At 50.6% G+C, this 17778-nt stretch overlaps 1 protein-coding gene and 1 long non-coding RNA gene across 2 annotated transcripts in view; one reads left to right on the top strand and one right to left on the bottom strand.

Moving 5' to 3' along the window:
• Nucleotides 1-17778, bottom strand: part of mrc2 (mannose receptor, C-type 2) — a 401368-nt gene that overhangs the window by 150474 nt on the left and 233116 nt on the right. The window contains exons 10-12 of the mRNA XM_085966616.1: nucleotides 15084-15199; nucleotides 10793-10938; nucleotides 4130-4350 (exon numbers count right to left, since the gene is read on the bottom strand). Of these exons, the coding sequence (XP_085822742.1) occupies nucleotides 4130-4350; nucleotides 10793-10938; nucleotides 15084-15199 (483 nt within the window). The remainder of the gene's footprint in view (nucleotides 1-4129; nucleotides 4351-10792; nucleotides 10939-15083; nucleotides 15200-17778) is intronic.
• LOC147101478 (uncharacterized) lies at nucleotides 357-16762 on the top strand. Its single transcript, XR_015073480.1, has 3 exons — nucleotides 357-521; nucleotides 3308-3463; nucleotides 16550-16762. It is a non-coding gene; the product is annotated as an uncharacterized LOC147101478 (long non-coding RNA).

Raw genomic sequence — 17778 nt, 5'->3', positions numbered from 1 at the left:
GATTAAAGGATTTGATTGGGTACATAGAAAAAAACTATTCCCTCTGGTGGGGAGTCCAGAACAAAGGGGCATAAACTTAAAATTAGAGTTAGGCCGTTCAGGGGTGATGTCGGGAAACACTTCTTCACACAAAGGGTTTTGGAAACTTGGAACTCTTCCCCCAAAAAGCTGTTGAGGCTGGGAGGTTAATTGAACATTTCAAAACTGAGATTGCTAAGATTTTTGTTAGGCAAGGGTGTTAAGGAATGAAGGTGGATAGATGGAGTTGATACAGATCATCTATGATCTAATTGAATGGCGGAACAGGCTTGAGGGGCTGAATGGCTGACGACTGTTCCTATGTTTACATTAAGAATTACAGCATATCAAGAACAATCCTATACTCCCAAAACACGCGAGAGGAACTTGCATTCCCAATCCAATGGGTCAAGAAGGATTCTGCACTCCTGATGCACCAGACCAAGAGCAGTCTGCACCCAATACAGCAGGTCAAGAGGGATACGGCACCCCCCACACAACAGGTGAGCAGGAACTCTCTCTCAGTTCAAGGCATCTGAGGAATCTTATAGTTCCAATCTGGTGGATGAGTAGGGCTCCTACGCTCCCAACAATGGATCAGATGGGATCCCGCGCTCCCAACAATGGATCAGATGGGATCCCGCGCTCCCAACAATGGATCAGATGGGATCCCGCGCTCCCAACAATGGATCAGATGGGATCCCGCGCTCCCAACAATGGATCAGATGGGATCCCGCGCTCCCAGCAATGGATCAGATGGGATCCCGCGCTCCCAGCAATGGATCAGATGGGATCCCGCGCTCCCAGCAATGGATCAGATGGGATCCCGCGCTCCCAACAATGGATCAGATGGGATCCCGCGCTCCCAGCAATGGATCAGATGGGATCCCGCGCTCCCAACAATGGATCAGATGGGATCCCGCGCTCCCAACAATGGATCAGATGGGATCCTGCGCTCCCAACAATGGATCAGATGGGATCCCGCGCTCCCAACAATGGATCAGATGGGATCCCGCGCTCCCAACAATGGATCAGATGGGATCCCGCGCTCCCAACAATGGATCAGATGGGATCCCGCGCTCCCAACAATGGATCAGATGGGATCCCGCGCTCCCAACAATGGATCAGATGGGATCCCGCGCTCCCAACAATGGATCAGATGGGATCCCGCGCTCCCAACAATGGATCAGATGGGATCCCGCGCTCCCAACAATGGATCAGATGGGATCCCGCGCTCCCAACAATGGATCAGATGGGATCCCGCGCTCCCAACAATGGATCAGATGGGATCATTCCATTCTCCCAGTTTCTCCGTCTCAGTCGCATCTGTTCTGATGACGCCACCTTCCATACCAGTGCTTCTGATATGTCTTCCTTTTTCCTCAACTGAGGATTCCCCTCTACCATAGTTGACATGGCCTTCGACCATGTCCGTTCCATTTCCACACTTCTGCCTTCACTCCTTCCCCTCCCTTCCAGAACCATGATAGGATTCCCCTTGTCCTCACCTTCCACCCCACCAAACCTCCGCATTCAAAGGATCCGCCATTTCCGCCACCTCCAACGCGATGTCACCACCAAATATATCTTTCCCTCCCCTTTCAGTATTTTGAAGGGACCGTTCCCTCCGCAACATCCTGGTCCACTCTTCAATCACCCCCAGTACCTGCTCCCCTTCCCACTGCACCTACCCATGGAAGCGCAGGAGATGCAACACCTGCCCTTCCACATTCTCCCTTCCCACCACCCAGGGTCCCAAACACTCCTTCCAGGTGAAACAGTGATTTACTTGTACTTCTTTCAATTTAGTATACTGTATTCGCCGCTCACGATGCAGTCTCCTCCACATTGGGGAGACCAAACGCAGATTGGGTGACCGCTTTGCGGAACACCTCCATTCAGTCCGCAAGTGCGACCCTGAGCTTCTGGTCGCTTGTCATTTTAATTCTCCGCCTAACGTTGACCTCTCTGTCCTCGGCCTCCGACACTGTTCTAATGAAGCTCGAGGAAGCTCGAGGAACGGCACCTCATTTTTACAGCCGTCCAGAGTTCACCAATTTCAGATCATAACCACCGCTCCCATTTTTTCGAACAGCAGCTGTTGGTAATTATTCTGCCAGTGCCATTTACACCTCCTCTAGACCCATCTTTTGTTTCTTTACTTGTCCCATTACCATCTCCTTTTGTCTTGCACCATCATCCCTTTTGTCATTTAATCTCTCCTGCCTTCCATCCTATCACAGACCTTCCCTTTTGTTCTTTCCTCCCCCCCTTTCCCTGCCTCTGCACCTGTTTAAAATCTGTTACATCTCTAACTTTTTCCAGTTCTGACAAAAGGTCTTCGACCTGAAACGTTAACCCTGTTTCTCTCTCTACAGATGCTGCCTGACCTGCTGAGTGTTTCCAGTGCTTTCTGTTTTTATATCAGCGAGGCTCCTCTGCTCCCAACAATAGATCAGATGGGACCCAAGGGCCTAGAAATTCGGTGGGCTGCGCCACCAGTTAGCGCCCAAAGAGGGCACTTAGTGGGTTTAGCGCCACTGGCCACGCCTCCCGCGAAATTTAGCGGGGTGCTAATGGCGGCGCTAGCCGTTAGCGCTGCGCTACCACCGATGATGTCATCGGTGTACGCAGCACCCCGCTACCGCCCCGATCGCAAAATTTGGTAGCGCCCCCAGCTGTAACGCCGGTCACAATTTGCGACCGGTTCAGGGGGGCCTACCTGCGGCGGTAGAGGCGCTGAGGTGCGGGGCGGCCATTTTTTTTGCTGGCCACCTGCCAGCACCTCTTCGCGCAGCCGTCCCCGGCCTCCTGAGCACCCCCCCCCCCGCGTTGTGCCGGCTGTCTCCCAAGAGCCCGGCACTTCTCCTCGGTGCCGGGCTCTTTTGCCTGCACTCGCGATCTTAGATCGCGCTGCAGCAGGCCCCTCCCCTTTAAGAAGGGGAGGAAGGCCTGCAGTACCGCAGCGCGCCGTGCCGCAGCGTGTGGCGCTGCGGCACGTTGTGCTGCGAACTTCAGTTGCAGCGCCCCAAGACGGATGTGGGGCACCTCGAGTAGCGCCGCGCTTCCGTTTGGGGCGCTCAAACTGAATTTCCGGCGGGCGCTCGCGACTCCTTCCGGGGCGGTACTTCCGGCGCCCTGGCGAGACTGGCGCCCCGTTTCTAGGCCCTTATATGTCCAGTACCATAGATCAAGAGATTTTTTTTGGAGATGGAGCAAGTTGCTTCTAACTCTGCATTCTGTGCAACTCAACTTATATTCTCACTTAAGTCACATTTCTCTTCCTTAGAAAACTTCCCACCCATCGATCCACATGCCATAATAGCAAGAATGTACAGCTTGGAATCTGCTTGTGCTCACTATGAGGAGTTCTGCTTTCCCCTTTTGTGCTTGTGGGCCTCAGTTCAGCAATGCAGGACCTCGCCACATGAAGTCTTACCACACGGTTTGTATTTAAAGTGATTGAATCACAACTAGGTTAAAAACAGTCTTGTGTGTCTGTGCCTAAAATAGATGTGCGCTCGTATATTGCTGCAACACATCATTCTTGCAAGGCTTCTTTTTTACCATTATGTTTAGACAGTGCGAGATCAGTACCACAATGTGGCCTTGAGTCGGTGCCAATCTTGGCAGCATCCTAAGGTGACATATTTTGTTACAACAACAACTTGCATTTACGTAGTCCCAAGGCGCTTCACAGGTGCATTATCAAACAAAATTTGACACAGGTGACCAAAAAAGCTTGGTCAAATAGGTAGTTTTAAGGAGCATCTTAAAGGAGAGAGAGGTGGAGAGCAATGTTCCCATTAAGCTGCATGTGCGCAGCAGTCTGGAGGTCCTGCGCAGGCCACTCACCGGCTTTACAACGGTAGTAACCGCGCATGCGCGAAAAATTGAATGGGACGTGCAGCCAAAAATAAAATTACAGGGAACGTTGATTGAGAGCTGGAGAGGTTTAGGGAGGGAATTCCAGAACTTAGGGCCTAGACAGCTGAAGGCACGGCCGCCAATGGTGGAGCAATGAAAATCCGGGTTAAACTTGTAGCTTCAATGAGAAGGTATTGACCGCTTTCCAATGTACACTTGTAAGGAAATTTCGGACTCTCCCTACCTTATAGCAGTATCGGAGCGTTGGGGACGAGACCCAACCCGGCGGGCAGCTTCCTGTAACACTCGGTGTTGGAGTCACTGCCGCTGGTCCGGCAAGTGGATCGAGTGAGGTTGCCAGGTTCTGCCGGCAGATGTATTTTGCCCTGAAGCTGTTGCAATCCTTCACGTCCCATAATCCGACGGAGTTTCCCGTGGCCAGCACCACGCAGCCACCTTTGTAACCTGTAACACAAGGCTTAGTTCATCCACTCAGCATTCCAGTGTAACACTGCAAGCCACAATGCAGGAGCTGTTGATCCTCACGCGCGCCAACCTAGCATTATGGCACTATTTAAAATAAGGGCAGATTAAAAAGAGAGGGGTGATTAAAACCTGCCTCTTTGACTAAGCATTTGGTCACCTGTCCTACTATCTCCTTTATGGCCTGCGGTCGAGCCAGATTATCTTGGAGAAACAATAGCCAATTAAATATCGGTGGATTTTCGATCACCGCAGTGTTCCAGATCAAGGAGCAAAAGACACCATCGTTCTATCTGCTTGAATTCTAAGTGAAATGGCTACCCACCCTGGAATTGTGGTCCCAAAACCCCAATCCCATTTCCACAGGCTCAAGAATTCACTCCTCCCTGTAAGGGTTACCAATTTTTTGGTTCTGTATGGGGTCTGTACGGTTTTTGGAGTGGGCTGTCCGGAAATACCTGAAGCAAAAAAACAAACCATCGAAGGCCTGATTTTGAGAACAGTATCGCATACTTCCCACGCACTCCTGGGTCTCGTGGTGTGGAGGCATTCTTTACTGGTTGAGGACTTTCCATGAATTTTCAGCAGCAGCAAAGGAAACATCAGGGCTCTGGGCTCACTCCCTTTCCTGCTTGTTTTTTTTGGCAAAAGGCAGTAACCCTGAACCTTTGGGACGCACCAAGATGGCAGCCAACTCTCGCTATCGTATGTGTTTGAGGCTTAAGTAATTGTCACGCTGACTGCACTATACACATCATTCTGTCAAATTACAATATTCACACAAACATAACTAGTTGGAGCAAGAAATTACAGCAAATTAATTGTAAATCGCTTTCAGCTGGCAGTCGGATACAGGAATGGCTAACGTACATTCTGAGGACTTTTCTGCGTCGTTGAGTGTAACGTTTTAACGTTCTTTAATAGGAAGCTGACCCGGGCTCGCTGGAATTTGCTGTAAATGGAATCACACTGCCAAAAAAAGACTCTTTTATCGCTCGAGGCAGAGTTTCCATGAACTGCAGATCGAATTAACACTTTGGCAACACCCCAGCCCACCCAATCATTCATCCAGCTATTAGAGCAGGAATGAAAGAGCACACAGAGGTGACCCCCCACCTCTCCCCTCAGTGGCTCAGCTGGTGCAGCATGTGGCGTTTCACCACACAGACCTCGAGGGTTATAACATTCTAACAGGACTGGACAGACTAGATGCAGGAAGGATGTTCCCGATGGCGGGGGAGTCCAGAACCAGGGGTCACAGTCTAAGGATAAGGGGTAAGCCATTTAGGACAGAGATTAGGAGGAATTTCTTCACCCAGAGAGTGGTGAACCTGTGGAATTCTCTACCACAGAAGGCAGTGGAGGCCAATTCATTAAATATATTCAAGAAGGAGTTCGATATATTTCTTAAGGCTAAAGGGATCAAGGGATATGGGGAGAGAGCAGGGACAGGGTACTGAATTTGGATGATCAGCCATGATCTCATTAAATGGCGGAACAGGCTCGAGGGGCCGAATGGCCTACTCCTGCTCCTATTTTCTATGTTTCTATGTAAAGGGTTTGGACCCCTGGTCCGTGCTGTACTCAGCTGGGTTAGCAGTAGGGGGCGCTGCCACAGTCTCTGGGGCCTCCAAGTGAGCGGAGCGAGGGGAATCAGCCCGTGCTCCCCGTGATCCCCAGCTGCAACGTGCGCGCGTGTGTGTGTGGGGATGTTGGGCGGCCGCAGGACTAAGCACAACTGTAACGCGCCCATCCAGAACGCTGCTTGGCTGAGCGCTGTTCAAAGGCAGCACCTCCTGATTAACTCCAGGGCGCGTGTTGTGGTTATGTTACTGGACTAGTCGTCCAGGGGCCCGCGCTAACAAGCTCAGGGTGAGCGAGCTCAAATCCCACCACGGGCAGTTTGAGAATTTGAAATCAGTTTTTAAAAATCTGGAAATAAAAAGCTGGTATCAGCGACCATGAAACTGTCGGAATGTCGTAAAAACCCAACTGGTTCACTAGTGTCCTTTAGGGAAGGAAATCTGCCGTCCTTCCGGGCCCGGTCTGGCCTATATGTGACTCCAATCCCACACCAATGTGGTTGACTCTTAAATACTCTCTGAAGTGAACCAGCCATCCACTCAGTTGTATCAAAAACTGCTACAAAGAAGAAGGCCCACCACCACCTTCTCAGGGCAACTAGGGATGGGCAATAAATGCCAGCATCGCCAGCAACGCCCACATCCCAAGAATGAACTAAAAAAAGTTCCAGGTCTCGATTTGGGACACCTACATCCAAATTCAGACCGGCCGATAAACTAAACTCTGAATGTGGATCTTGGATGCTTTCAATGATCGTTTATATTCAGCCGTGGAAATCAACGTTCTTAAAACTGAGGAAGAAAGCATCAGACCACGTAAACAAAACCACACTGGAACGGCAGCGTGGGGCGTTGCACTACTCTCACAGTGCAGTTAGATCTGCTTACTTGTCCAGATTTTTGTGTCTGTGTGCGTGTGTGTGAGATTGTGTGTGAGTGATTCTGTGTGTGTGTGTGTGAGATTGTGTGAGTGTGAGTGAGTGATTGTGTGTGTGTGTGTGAGTGATTCTGTGTGTGTGTGTGTGAATGTGTGTGTGTCTGTGTGTGCGTGTGTGATTCTGTGTGAGTGTGTCTGTGAGTGATTCTGTGTGTGTCTGTGTCTGTGTGTGTGTGAGTATGTGTGTGCGCGGATCTATCCTTGGCCCCCTCCTATTTCTCATCTACATGTTGCCCCTTGGCGACATCATCCGAAAACACAGCGTCAGTTTCCACATGTACACTGACGACACCCAGCTCTACCTCACTACCTCTTCTCTCAACCCCGCCACGGTCTCTAAATTGTCAGACTGCTTGTCCGACATCCAGTTCTGGATGAGCAAAAATTTTCTCCAATTAAATATTGGGAAGACCAAAGCCATTGTTTTCGGTCCCTGCCACAAACTCCGTTCCCTAGCCACTGACTCCATCCCTCTCCCTAACATCTGTCTGAGGCTGAACCACACTGTTCGCAACCTTGGTGTCATATTTGACCCTGAAATGAGCTTCCGACCACATATCCACAGCATAACAAAGACTGCCTACTTCCACCTCTGTAACATCGCCCGTCTCCACCCTTGCCTCAGCTCATCTGCTGCTGAAACCCTCATCCATGCCTTTGTTACCTCTAGACTTGACTATTCCATCGCACTCCTGACTGGCCTCCCACATTCTACCCTACGTAAACTTGAGGTCATCCAAAGCTCGGCTGCCCGTGTCCTAACTCGCACCAAGTCCCGTTCACCCATCACCACCGTGCTCGCTGACCTACATTGGCTCCCGGTTAAGCAGTGCCTCGATTTCAAAATTCTCATCCTTGTTTTCAAATCCCTCCGTGGCCTCGCCCCTCCCTATCTCTGTAATCTCCTTCAGCCCCACTCCCCGAGATATCTGCGCTCCTCTAATTCTGCCCTCTTGAGCATCCCTGATAATAATCGCTCAACCTTTGGTGGCCGTGTCTTCTGTTGCCTTGGCCCTAAGCTCTGGAATTCCCTGCCTAAACCTGTCCGCCTCGCTACCTCTCTTTCCTCCTTTCAGATGCTCCTTAAAACCTACCTCTTTGACCAAGCTTTTGATCACCTGCCCTAATTTATCTTTATGTGGATCGGTGTCAAATTCTTTGGCTTAAAATACTCCTGTGCAACGTCTTGGGATGTTTTACTACATTAAAGGTGCTATATGAATACAAGTTGTTGTTGTTGTGTGTGTCTGTGAGTGTGTGTGTGTGTGTGTGTGTGTGTGTGTGTGTGTCTGAGTGTGTGTGAGTGAGTGTGTGTGTGTCTGAGTGTGTGTGTGTGTGTGTGTGTGTGTGTGAGAGTGTCTGTGAGTGAGTGTGTGTGTGTGTGTGTGTGTGTGTGTGTGTGAGTGTCTGTGAGTGAGTGTGTGTGTGTGTGTCTGAGTGTGTGTGAGTGAGTGTGTGTGTGTGTGTGTGTGTGGGTCTGTGAGTGTGTGTGTCTGAGTGTGTGTGTGTCTGTGTGTGTGTGTGTACGAGTAAGTGTTTGTGTGTGTGTGTATGTCTGTGTGTGTGTGTGTATAAGTGTTTGTGTGTGTGTGTGTGTGTCTGTGTGTGTGTGTGTACGTGTAAGTGTGTGTGTGTGTGTGTGTGTATGTCTGTGTGTGTGTGCGTGTAAGTGTGTGTGTGTGAGTGTGTAAGTGTTTGTGTGTGTGTGTATGTCTGTGTGTGAGTGAGTGAGTGTAAGAGTGTGTGCTTTTAGAGAACAATGCCTCATTATTAATGAGATGCACAGCTCAGATATCCTTAAAACCTACAGCAGCTATAAAAATGAACGCCAGTGTAATTATAGTCAGGCAGCCATCCACTCACGCTGCACATTCGTCTCCTCGTCACCCCCAGTGATATCAGTTCCAGATGTGCTTCGTGTCATTGTGCAGCCAAAGCAAACAGCTGTTAGCCCAGATTCCCTGCTGCCTGTCCAGCGGCTCCTCACAGGAGACAAAAGGCACTCAATGTCTTTCTGTACTAATGTTATTCTCTTTTTCCTTACGTGGAAGGAAGATTGCTTTAGCGCACTGAGTGCAGCTAAAAGATGAAGCTGTGGCTCAGTGGGTAGCACTCCCGCCTCGGAGTGTGAAGGTTGTGGGTTCAAGTCCCACTCCAGGGACTTGAGCACAAAAATCCAGGCTGGCACCCGAGTGCAGTGCTGAGGGAATGCTGCACTGTCGGAGGTGCCAACTTTCGGATAATTAGCGCCCCCGTGGCCGATTTTCCCAAGTAGCGCCCCGTGGGGGAGGAGGGGCGCTACTGGAAGTGCCCCGTGTCTCTCTTGGGGCGCTGCGGTACGTTGCGCCGCGGTACTGCAGGCCTTCCTCCCCTTATTAAAGGGGCGGGACCTGGCGCAGTACGTCCCGGCGTCCAGCTGGGCCACCAGGGATCGGGAGTGCCGAGCTCACGGAGAGCAGCCGGCACCCTGCGGGGGGGGGGGCTTCACGGGGGCCGGAGACAGCAGCGGGGGCAGGTGCTGGCAGGTGGCCAGCAACAAAAATGGCCGCCCGCCAGCACCCCTTTAACTAGCGCCGCCCCGGCCGCAGGTAGGTCCCCCTGACCCCGGCGGACAGAGCGTCCGGTGGTAAGTCGGAAGGCGCCACCCAATATTACAGCCGGGGCACAAGCGGGGCGCTGTGCAAGGTGATGACGTCATTGTCGGAGGCGCAGCACCACGCGGCGCTAACAGTTAGCGCCGCCGCTAACCTCCCGGCGAATTTCGCGCGAGGCATTAGTGGCGCTGCGCCCAGGCACTAGTTGATTTGCACCCCATTGGTGCCTAAGAGGTCGCTAACGGGAGGCGCAAATCAACCGAATTTAGCCCCCAAATTCTTTCCTTTCCTTCTGTTCCTACACAACAGTGACTGCACTTCAAAAGGCAATCGTTGTACATGAAGAGCTTTGGGATATTTCTGAGGGATGTGATGTGACTTTATATAAATGCAAATTCTTACCTTGCATTTCCTGCCCAGAGGAAATCTTCCCCTCCCTTCCCTCTCCCCCTCCCCCTCCCTTCCCTCTCTCCCTCCCTCCCTTCCCCTCCCTCTCTCCCTTCCCTTCCCCTCCCCTCCCTCGCTCCCTTCCCCTCCCTCTCTCCCTTTCCCTCTCCCTTCCCTTCCCTCCCTATCCTCCCCTACATCCCTTTGTGCACTCCCCTTCACTCCCCTCCATCCTGTACCCTCCCTCCCACCCCACCTCTCCCCTCCCCACCCACTCTCCCTCCCCTCCTACCCTCCCCTCCCCTCCCTCCTGCACTCCCCCTCCCCTCCCCTCTCCCACATGGTCCCCGGCTCAGCCTGTTCAGTCCCATTCTCAGTTTACACACTGACTCAACTTTCTCTTGCACTTTGCTTTTGACAGCAGGGAGTCACTTTGAAAGTGTAAACTGATTGGTTTTGAAGTCTGGTCACTGTATTGTACATAAGCCAGTGTTATTCAGAATAAAACGAGGGACAGGCTAAGACCCATCACCCTCTCTTGGTCTCGTATCGAGGGGTCTATTTTTGAGGCGGACAGTGCAGGAATTTCTCAGGTGCAAACCTGACACTGAAGCCGACATTTTTTCAAACAGCATTATTTTAATAACGGCGGTAACCCGAATATCTGAAAAATCTGCGGCGGGTATTTCTTTTACGGTTTCCCCAACACTAGTGAGGTGGGTGGGGGGTGGCAGGGGTTCAGAGGCTGCGTGTATACAGCTGGATGGTCACCAGCTCCGAATCATTCCCCTAAATCTGAAGCGGTGGAGTTGAAAGCCGCCCGAGGGAGCCACAGTGAGACAATCCGCCAGCACGGGTTCCCAGGGTGCTCCCAATGAAGGCTCAGGCGCCAGCGGGAAGGTCTGAAGGGGCCATGCTGTTACCTGGCTGGTTTCGGTTCCAGTTGGTGAAGGAGACGGCGTCCCCTCCCATCCACTGGAAGACCCCCGGGTGGTTGGCGTCCTGTAGGCCTGTCCAGAAGTTGCCGGAACGACCGAGGATGAGGCTGATGATGAACGACTGCTCAAATCTAACAGGAGAAACAAAGAGTATCAGAGCGACTCACGACAGCAGCTTAAAACTGGGGAAGACACAGCTTCCGAAGGGCAGGAGATGAGAATGATGAGACGCTCAATAGCTTTTCACTTTAAATAGCAAATTTACTTTCAAATTCTAGATATGGGTATCTCAAAGCTACGATGTAGGTGGAATTTTCATCTCTATATTCTCGGCCAATTCCCCCGTCCGTTCTCTTGACCTCTGGACGGTATTCCTCAGTGAAGGACAGGTGTTGGCTAAACAGCTCTTCACAACTGTCCCAGTCTCACTCCATGATCAGACAGCAAGCTCCCCTGAACTAAGCAACAGCCCCACCGATCGGAATATCCCAGTACAGGAAACCTTTTGGTATCCGGCACTGACGGGACCGAGCTGGTGCCGTACCATCAAAACTGCCGTAGAAACCAGCGCTAATGTTAAAACATACGGAGATTTTCAGCTCCATGTGAATCAACAAATCCTGTTGCTTAGCAACAGCTTCAAAACAGTCGGCCGCAGCTTAAAAGCGTCTCTGTAGCTAAGCAACAGCTTCAGCTAGACCTTGCAGAGCCAGACTGGAAAAAAAAAGCAACGAGAAGTAAAAAAACTTATAGGAAACGGCTCCTGAATTTTGCCCGTAGATAGAGCTTTCCGGACATTTAACCTCCAGTTAAACGAAAGTTTCTTGTACCCTGCTGGAGTACCTCTTCATTAAGCACAGGGGGTCGTTTTCCAACCACCTCCCCACCCAGAAGGAACGGCGCGGCCAGGGAGGTGGGGGGGGGGGTTAAGTTGGTGGTGATGGGGGTCCCACAGTATTCCCGACACGTCTCTGCCCCCTCCCCGGCACCTTAACTTACCTGAGAACAGGCACGGGACGGCTGCCCGTTCCCACCAGGCCGGGGCCTACTTTACATCGGAAGGTTGCGTCCAATGACGCAGTTGGCGCCGCGATGGCGCTTTAGCTTCCGGATTTGAGAGGCCGCGTAGGGCCAGCCACGACAGCAGGACCAGGGTATGAGTGCCCAGGAGAGGCCAAGGTAAGTTTAAAAAAATTAATTTTCTGTGGAATCCTTGTGGACCAGGAGGAGCAGGAATTCTCCCCCAGGTCCCGCAAGGATTCCATGGGCATCCCAAGACCCTGCCTTGCCACCCCCTCCCCCCCCCAGCACCAGTATCAGTTGCTAAACACCCTCCCCAGCCCCTAACTTAATGCCGAGATCCATTCACTTGGGTCCTCGGCCTCCCGACCGATTTCTGCTCCCGCTGGCCTTGACATCACTTCAGGCGGGAGACTATCCTGCATTATTTAAATGAGTGCCGTGAGTTAAAATGGTCCAGACCTCACACTGAGCTCCCCCTAGTGTTCCCTGCTCCCACCCCACCACCCCGACCCACCCACACACACATTAAAATCAACCCCCAGGAATCTCTCACATAAACCAGCACTTTGAACACAGGCGTGTGATTATGACTATTCCAATAGTCGGTGCTGAGTAACATTTAGGTTTATAAAGGTTTACTTAAAATGAGTTTGGAGAGTCTCAAGCCAGTTCATAGTGGCTGTGGGCCCACAGCTCAAAGCATAAAAACATAGAAGATAGGAGCAGGAGTAGGCCATTCGGCCCTTCGAGCCTGCTCCGCCATTCAATGAGATCATGGCTGATCATCCAAATTCAGTACCCTGTCCCTGCCTTCTCCCCATATCCCTTGATCCCTTTAGCCTTAAGAAATATATCCAACTCTTTCTTGAATATATTTAATGAACTGGCCTCCACCGCCATCTGTGGCAGAGAATTCCACAGGTTCACCACTCTCTGGGTGAAGAAATTCCTCCTCATTTCAGTCCTAAATGGCTTACCCCTTATCCTTAGACTATGACCCCTGGTTCTGGACTCCCCGGCCATCCGAAACATCCTTCCTGCATCTAGTCTGTCCAGACCTGACAGAATTTTATAGGTTTCGATGAGATCCCCTCTCAATCTTCTAAACTCCAGTGAGTATAAGCCCAATCGACACAATCTCTCCTCATACGTCATTCCTGCCATCCCAGGTATCAGCCTGGTGAATCTTCGCTGCACTCCTTCCATGGCAAGAATGTCCTTCCTCAGGTAAGGTGACCAAAACTGCACACAATACTCAAGGTGCGGTCTCACCAAGGCCCTGTACAACTGTAGCAAGACATCCTTGTTCCTGTACTCGAACCCTCTTGCTACGAAGGCCAACATACCATTTGCCTTCTTAACCGCCTGCTGCACCTGCATGCTTACCTTCAGCGACTGGTGCACAAGGACACTCAGGTCTCTTTGCACTTCCCCTTCTCCCAATCTATTGCCATTCAAATAATAATCTGCCTTCCTGTTTTTGCCACCAAAGTGGATAACCTCACATTTATCCACATTATATTGCATTTGCCATGTTTCTGCCCAATCACCCAACCTGTCCAAATCGTACTGGAGTTTCACGACATCCTCCTCACAGCATACCCTCCCACCCAGCTTTGTGTTGTCTGCAAATTTGGAGATATTACATCCAATTCCCTTGTCCAGATCATTAATATATATTGTGAACAGCTGGGGTCCTAGGACCGATCCTTGCGGTACCCCACTAGTCACTGCCTGCCACTCGGAAAACGACCCGTTTATTCTCTGTTTTGATACTAAACTAGTAACCTCACACAGAGACCACAAGGATAGTCAATATGGGAAATAGAAGAATGCCATACTGCTGAAGTAGGGGGTGACCTTACACAGTATTTACAGCACAGAAACAGGCCATTCGACCCAACTAGTCCATGCCAGTGTTTATGCTCCACACGAGCCTCCTCCCACCTTTAATCATCTCAGCCCATCAACAGACCCTTCTTTTCCTTTCTTCCTCATGTGTTTATCTAGCTTCCCCTTAAACGCGTCTATTCGAGTCGCCGCAACACTTCTTGTGGTAGCGAGTTCCACATTCTAACCACTCTCTGGGTAAAGAAGTTTCTCCTGAATTCCCTATTGGATTTATTAGTGCCTATCTTACATTTATGGCCCCTAATTCTGGTCTCCCCTGCAAGTGGAAACATCTTCTCTGTGTCTACCATCTCAAACACTTTCATAATCTTAAAGATCTCCATCAGGTCATCCCTCAGTCTTCTATTTTCCAGAGAAAAGAGCCCCAGCCTGTTCAATCTGTGGGGTTGGGGCACAGGTGCATTGCTGGCACAGAAGAGAGAGAGCTTTACTCTGCATCTGCTGACCCACATTAGCTCCTGGTCCAGCAACGCCTCTTTTTAAAAATTCTCACCTTGCTTTCAAATCCCTCCATGGCCTCGCCCCTCCCTATCTCTGTAACCTCCTCCAGCCCTACAACCCTCCGTGAACTCTGCAGCCCTCCAATTCTGGCCTCTTGCGCATCCCCAAATTTCATCACTCCACCATTGGCGGCCGTGCCTTCAGTTGCCTCGACCCTAAGCTCTGGAATCCTCTCCGCCTCTCTACCTTTCTTTCCTACTTTAAGATGCTCCTTAAAACCTACCAGTTTGACCAAGCTTTTGGTCATCTGCCCTAATATCTCCTTATGTGACTCGGTGTCAAATTTTGTTTGATAACGCTCCTGTGAATCGCCTTGGGACGTTTTACTATGTTAAAGGCGCTATATAAATGCAAGTTGTTGCTGCACTGAACTGTACCTGGCCTGGGAGTGTTGATCCTGACACTGGACACCTGAAATGGGAGAAGTGTTTCATTTCTCTGGATTAACATCTGGAGGAGCACAAAAATTTACTGTCCTAATCCATAAAAAAAGGTCAGTTGGAATCTATTATAGTTTTGAAATGATCTCACGGCTGGGGAAAAACTTTCCAGCAAATAGATCCCAATTTTTTCGATAGCGGGCTGGTCAAAGGAGAGACCCCGTGGGCTGCAGGGAAGGAGACCTTCAGCACGGGACACTAACTAAAGAGCTCCCGTGACACTGATTCCACTGTGGCGCACACAAGAGAGGAGGGAGTGAATCAGTAGTTCACATACAGGGACAATCCCATGGGAATGCTGGTCCCGTTTAGTGTTGAGGTTCACTCAGCGCACTGAGGCCCAAGCCGCTCTTCCTCAGTTTGGCGCCGGTCTTCATTGCGGATATCGGACTCCCACCTACCTGTTCAGGATGGTCACGAGGGTCGACCTTTGACCTGTGCACTTCTTCAAGGCCTCGTCGAAGGTCACCGATTCCTCACCCACAAAATAGCAGGAAGAGCCGTGCAACTTCCAGCCCTGGCGAGGAGAGGAAATACATTCGTTAGCGAAGAGCCAAACGGACTGATACAGGGCTGTACCACTCCGAGGAGGGGTGCCCAGCATTGTCGCTAATGGATTCCATGCATGTCCTATGAACTGAAAGTTGCATCACACCAACAGAACTGCCTGAAACTGGGGTAATATTTACCCCATTGTGCGGTTTTATTTACCAGAAACAACACAAGCTGCCCGGCACATTCTCCCGACAGGGAACTCAAGATACAGGACAGCAACAGCATTTGTGCTATTCCAAAGGCAGGCTTCAACACACCAGATCACAGAAGCTGTATCCCCCCCTAATCCTGTAGTCATGTTACTAATCTATGTTACCATTCAGGTGGGCAATGTACGACCATCAATCTTCTAACTATTCTGGTAGGTTTCAATGCCCTGACATGCACATCAAGCAGCTTTGTGTCTGACAATAATCCCAAGCATCTAAAAAGTATTTCAAAGGCATGAGGGAATTTGTGGTACAATTGACTACATGCAGGAGGCAATTCTGCACTCATCCATTCCCAGCAAGGACAGGGAGCACGAGTTGGAGAATCTTTGACAGTTCCATACCGATTCCCTTCTCCATCTCAAATAGGTTCAGGTAGAGCTGCACCTTGGCACCCAGCTTATTTGGGCTCTTTGGTAACAGGCTGGAGGACACAACGGAGGACCCATCAGAGGGCATTCATACTTGTTTTCAAACCACTTGCAAAGTGTCCATTGATTTTCGTGGACAGAAAATCGTGTGGGCCACGAACCAGACTTGTTAACCTCCGTCCCCCACTCCCAATGTGCTCGCAGCACTGCACCAGGAGCACTAACTCTTAACGTTGACCCCATTCATTACTTCTGATTAAACAGGCACTGCTGCAGATGCCAGATAGGCACAGAGTGCACCGGGGGGTGGGGCGAATAGGGACAAATACATTTCTTCACGTGATTTCTGGACATGGCAATCTGATATTAGCACTGGATTAAGAAGAATGTGCTGAGCGGTACTTTCAAAGCACTTCTCCTGTAATGGGACAATTGATTAATGTTTCTGTATCTCCCACCTATGAGAAAGACACTGGCGGTAGCTTTAAACGGTGTCACAATGACCGCCCATTTTACGCCACGATTGATATTCAGTTCTATTGAAGTCAATGGAGCTGAATACCGGCCACGGTGTATAACAAGCGGCCGAGAGGACGCTACCACCCATGACGAATTTCTAGCCCACCGTCCTCCTTGTTGAGTCTTTTGATGGTGAGGCGGAGGTTGTGAAAGCCTTGGTGTGATTTGGCCATTGCTTATTGTTCTGAAGTTTCATTCGGATAATCTTTTCAGGTCGCTGCGATCCGGAGTGTTTTGTGGGATACGCTGCCATGGGGCAACCCTTCCCAGGCCTTCTGCTGGTGGCACGTTGAGCCTATGCCAGAAAGGCATCTTCTTGCTTGGTGAATTGTTCGACAAGAATTAAAATGTCCAACTTCAGAAAAGCTTGGTCCTCTTTGAGTTTTTTGCCTTTGTCTCCATTTTTCACCCTTCACTGCCAACTTAACAACGTCACAACCATTGACGTAAGTGAAGCATCTTGTTCCTGCTCACTGAGGCAGCTAATCTAATAATTTTAACCAGGCTCTGTCAAAGGGAAGATCTAGGGAGAATTCTCATACAAAGTACATCCCCGTCCTCCTCTAAGACAAGCACCCACATTATCTTCCACACACGCTCCTTTTGTGCCTTGGTTTCAGGTCTCCACTCTCCCCTGGAGCTGTGCCAGGGCAACAACAATTATTTCAATCTGAGCTGGGGAGCTGATGGAGCGATGTGAGTAACAGTAACAGGGAAAGACCACTTTAGCCCACACCTTGTGCCTCTCAATCCCATCTCTCTCCAAGAACACAGTTCAATGATTAATGAGATTATTTATACTGTACTTGTAATTTAGTTTTCCTGGCACCTTTCTCACAATTCTATTATCCTTCAAGTGGAAAAATTCTGATGACTCCATTTTTTACTACTGTACTAACTTCTTCATTTTAACTTGCGACTCCTTCCAAAATTGTCCAGACCAACTTTGTAAATCTTTTTACTGTTGTCTCCTAAAGTCGCTCACTGATAGAGGCCCGGGAGTGAATGTCCCAGTGACAGAGGCCCAGGAGTGAACGTCCCAGTGACAGAGGCCCGGGAGTGAACGTCCCAGTGACAGAGGCCCGGGAGTGAACGTCCCAGTGACAGAGGCCCGGGAGTGAACGTCCCAGTGACAGAGGCCCGGGAGTGAACGTCCGAGTGACAGAGGCCTGGGAGTGAACGTCCGAGTGACAGAGGCCCGGGAGTGAACGTCCCAGTGACAGAGGCCCGGGAGTGAATGTCCCAGTGACAGAGGCCCGGGAGTGAATGTCCCAGTGACAGAGGCCCGGGAGTGAACGTCCCAGTGACAGAGGCCCGGGAGTGAACGTCCCAGTGACAGAGGCCCGGGAGTGAACGTCCCAGTGACAGAGGCCCGGGAGTGAACGTCCCAGTGACAGAGGCCTGGGAGTGAACGTCCGAGTGACAGAGGCCCGGGAGTGAAC

This window comes from Somniosus microcephalus, chromosome 24, assembly GCF_052327205.1.
Source record: "Somniosus microcephalus isolate GS21.2 chromosome 24, FLI_Smic_1.0, whole genome shotgun sequence".
NCBI lineage: Eukaryota > Metazoa > Chordata > Chondrichthyes > Squaliformes > Somniosidae > Somniosus > Somniosus microcephalus.
This window is presented reverse-complemented; position numbering and strand designations above follow the sequence as displayed.